General features: G+C 36.7%; 1 protein-coding gene and 1 long non-coding RNA gene across 5 annotated transcripts; both read left to right on the top strand.

Moving 5' to 3' along the window:
- The first annotated feature begins 1,067 nt into the window (after positions 1-1,067).
- LOC114544213 lies at positions 1,068-1,509 on the top strand. The gene is made up of 3 exons (XR_003690338.1): positions 1,068-1,107; positions 1,308-1,383; positions 1,466-1,509. It is a non-coding gene; the product is annotated as an uncharacterized LOC114544213 (long non-coding RNA).
- Positions 1,510-2,049: 540 nt separating this feature from the next.
- On the top strand, positions 2,050-3,019 carry LOC114544214 (calcium/calmodulin-dependent protein kinase type II delta chain-like). Of its 4 annotated transcripts, none has more exons than XR_003690340.1 (3): positions 2,050-2,138; positions 2,291-2,458; positions 2,805-3,019. XR_003690340.1 is itself a non-coding variant. In XM_028562908.1 (3 exons), exons 1-3 carry the CDS (start codon positions 2,191-2,193, stop codon positions 2,877-2,879), a joined length of 255 nt encoding a protein of 84 aa, XP_028418709.1. In that variant the 5' UTR covers positions 2,129-2,190; the 3' UTR covers positions 2,880-3,019. The 4 variants fall into 4 exon arrangements, 2 of the variants coding, with proteins under 2 accessions (XP_028418709.1, XP_028418708.1); XR_003690339.1 differs by having other exon boundaries at positions 2,288-2,458; XM_028562908.1 differs by having other exon boundaries at positions 2,129-2,202.
- Positions 3,020-3,248: the final 229 nt, after the last annotated feature.

Here is a 3,248-nt window from a genome sequence, read left to right as displayed (position 1 = left end):
TATTTACATAAACCCATTGAGGTGATTCTGACTAACCAATCGTATTCATGACTAAGTGGTATCAACTGCTTTGGTAACTAAACTCCATCATTCATCCTTAAACTGTGCCAACTGCCCCACTGAGGAAATAATTAAATGGTAATTCATTCAGAAGTGTAAAACCTTTTTGTAAAGAAACAATTTTGTTGGAAAGTTTTTATCTTTCCTTCAGCCACCAGAGACTGAAGAAGATCGTTTATCAATTCGTGACAATGTAAAGCTTGCAGAAGTACGTTTTAAATCAACAATCGTGTTCCAAAATTTCATAATGCATGCTTGCATGTACGTATAAGCCTGTTATTTCACGCGTTATACTTGTGTCTTAGAGCTCTGGAAAAACGAGGGGAACGTTGAGGAATCAACTTGAAGGATATCTCTCGCATTGGAGGACAAAAATAGGATTCAAATCCAGGAAAGATGTGAGAATTTAAATCCAGTTTTTTTATTACAAGTAAGTGTTCATATTAAGAAAATGGGAAAATGTTCTAGTCGTTTGAAAGATGAAAAAGCAATGATATTTAAGCGGATCTTTTTTACAGATTCAGTCAAGATCTGACAGCGTACAACCTGATTTGGAATTACAAGGTGAGTCTCGAAGTTAAGGTTAGTTTCCGTTGAAAATATAGGATATGGAAATGTAATGGAGGATTTCCTGTCGCTATGAGTATAACAAGACAAATTCAATAGTCCTGACCTCTTTCTCTAAACTGTTCTCGTAAAAGAGTATGAAACAATTTCTTATGTTTTCAATGTGACAGACGCGAGAGGAACTTCTGGGGCACTCGAATCTGATTTGCACGCATTTGCAATGGAAAAAGATCTGAGTGGAAACTACGTTGTCTTTTGGAATCACCTTTAGTTTGAAGTCCTGTATGAATGTTTAGCTGATGAACTGAAATAGGTTAGTGATAAGCCTAACTGCTCTAGCTTTTTAACAGTTCTTCATAAAGCGTCCCCCCCTTATTCCTCGATAGGAATCAAACTCAGTAACGTATCTCTGCTATCAGGTGACTATTATTTGAGAGTCTTGTTGGAACAAAACGACGAGGAGACGCCGATAACAAATGTGTGAGTCCACGACATTTATCTGTCAGGGTTTGCAAATATTCAAACTACTTTCCATGTGCTTTTCTGTCTGGCTTCCCCCTATTCTCTATATTGCTGCACAGTTCACGCAATGTTATTTGTCCTGCAGAATGTAGTAGAGAAGTATAGAATCATGGATGAAACCATTCAAGATTCGATCGACTTTTCTATTTTGTTTTCAGGCTCGAGTTGTCTAACGATCTGTATCACTGATTCCTATTGACAACTAAACCAACTATGAAAGCAATGTGCCTTCAGGTGAGGATGTCGTTTAGCGGGAATGTAGCCATGTGTAGCCTTCGAAGAATGAATTAAACAAATTGGAATATTTCATTCACAGGCGATGACTAAAGTTTATGGAAAATATCACGAAGAGATTGGAGCTTTTAATGACACCAAGCTAAGGATCATCTGTTATTGATCCAGTGTTACTGCAGGAGCCTGAACTAAACTAACTTTATTCATACTGTTTCGTATTTTTAGCATTTACATGAAAATGGCATCACTAACAGGGATTGGAAGGTAAGCACGCCCTAATTTATTTATCACTACTGTCTTTATATCCTAAACTTTAACGACCATAATTTAACTTTTTCTTCTTTAGCCAGAAAATGTTTTATTGTGTTCCTCGTATGATGAAACGTTATAAAGGTTTGTGTCGGTTGTGTATTGAACTTGTGTTTAAATTGCCCTTTAAATTGTCTTTGAAGAAACCATTCGATGTGACCATTGCCAGCAAATCCTGCAAGTCACTATAATCTCAATTCCGAGTTTTGTCCGTGATTTCGTTTTACGAAAGCAGAGCGCATTCTGCAAACGTTTTAGGTTCAGTTATTTCTCATTGTTACAGATCTCAATGATAACAATTAATTTTTTAGATCAGAATTCCTATATGGAAACACTCTGTGGTACACCAATTACCTCGCTACCAAAATGTTAATCCCGTAGCCTGAAGAACGATCCTACAAGAAATCGTGTGACTGCTGGAGCCTGGGAGTTATACTATATGTTTGGTATGCCATATACTTCAGTTTACTCAAATTCACGTAGTGAACACGATTTGTAATGAAGCTGGAGGTAGCTTAACCTCATTTCAAAATTGGAGTACGTCAATGAAAAGTTAACGTCTTTTAGACTTTCCGGATCTTCTTTATTTTCAAAGCAGGCAAATAACCCATTGGAGAAACAAGTCAAAGAAGGGTCGTATAAATTTCCGAACAACCTCTGGAAGAATGTTAGCAGTGAAGCTAAGGATCTTATAACAAAACTGCTTACTGTTGGTCACAGAAAATGCATCACGGTTTCAGAAGCTCTGGAACATCCTTGGATGAAGGTGATGATGAAATTACTAACCGCCTTATAAACCCCGCATCTAAGATTTTTCAAAATCGGCTGACCTTTTTCGTCTGAAGTCCCAGCTTTTTCGAATTGTTAGAATTAGTTTGGTTGAAGTTTAGAACTGATACAGCTATCCAGCATAAATAAAGTCAGTTTAGTTCAGGTTTCCTCCTGTAGTAACACTGCATCAATACGGGATGACCCCTACTGGACCTCCATAAAGGACAATTTAGAACTGATAGAACTATACGGTATAAATAAAATTAGTTCTGTTAGGAGAGAAAGCTTTTAAAAGTGTTAGATTGATCCACGATTTAACAAGTTTTTTTTGTCTTTTGTAGGATAAAGAAATGATAGAAAAAGCAGAAAAAATGATAAAACCGACCGTGGATGGAAGATCAATGTCTATATTATAAAAGGTATGTTGAAAACTACGATACTTGTCCCGTTCTTCCGTCCAATGACCCTTATTTTCAACTCGCAATTGCAATGAAACATTACATGTTTGCAAGTTACATCGAAATTTAACCAGCTTTCCGAAACAATCTCAAGGCGCTGTTACACTACGCAACTTTCCTTGCAAATTGCAAAACCATTCTACTCCTGAGGCATCTAAAGTTGTCAAATACGAACATCTATTACGATCTGCTAACGTTTCCTTAGTATTTCGAACACTCTTTACAAATTAACATCCTTCGGAATTATAATTGCATTGCAAGTTGTAAGGAAAATTGCATATTGTATAGTAGCGCCTTCAGTAAAGTTGAAAACTCACCGTGCAATGA

The sequence above is a fragment of the Dendronephthya gigantea genome, unplaced genomic scaffold (genome assembly GCF_004324835.1).
Source record: "Dendronephthya gigantea isolate DGI-Jeju-01 unplaced genomic scaffold, DenGig_1.0 000688F, whole genome shotgun sequence".
NCBI lineage: Eukaryota > Metazoa > Cnidaria > Anthozoa > Malacalcyonacea > Nephtheidae > Dendronephthya > Dendronephthya gigantea.
The sequence above is the reverse complement of the archived record's forward strand: the minus strand, read 5'-3'. Positions and strand labels throughout refer to the sequence as shown.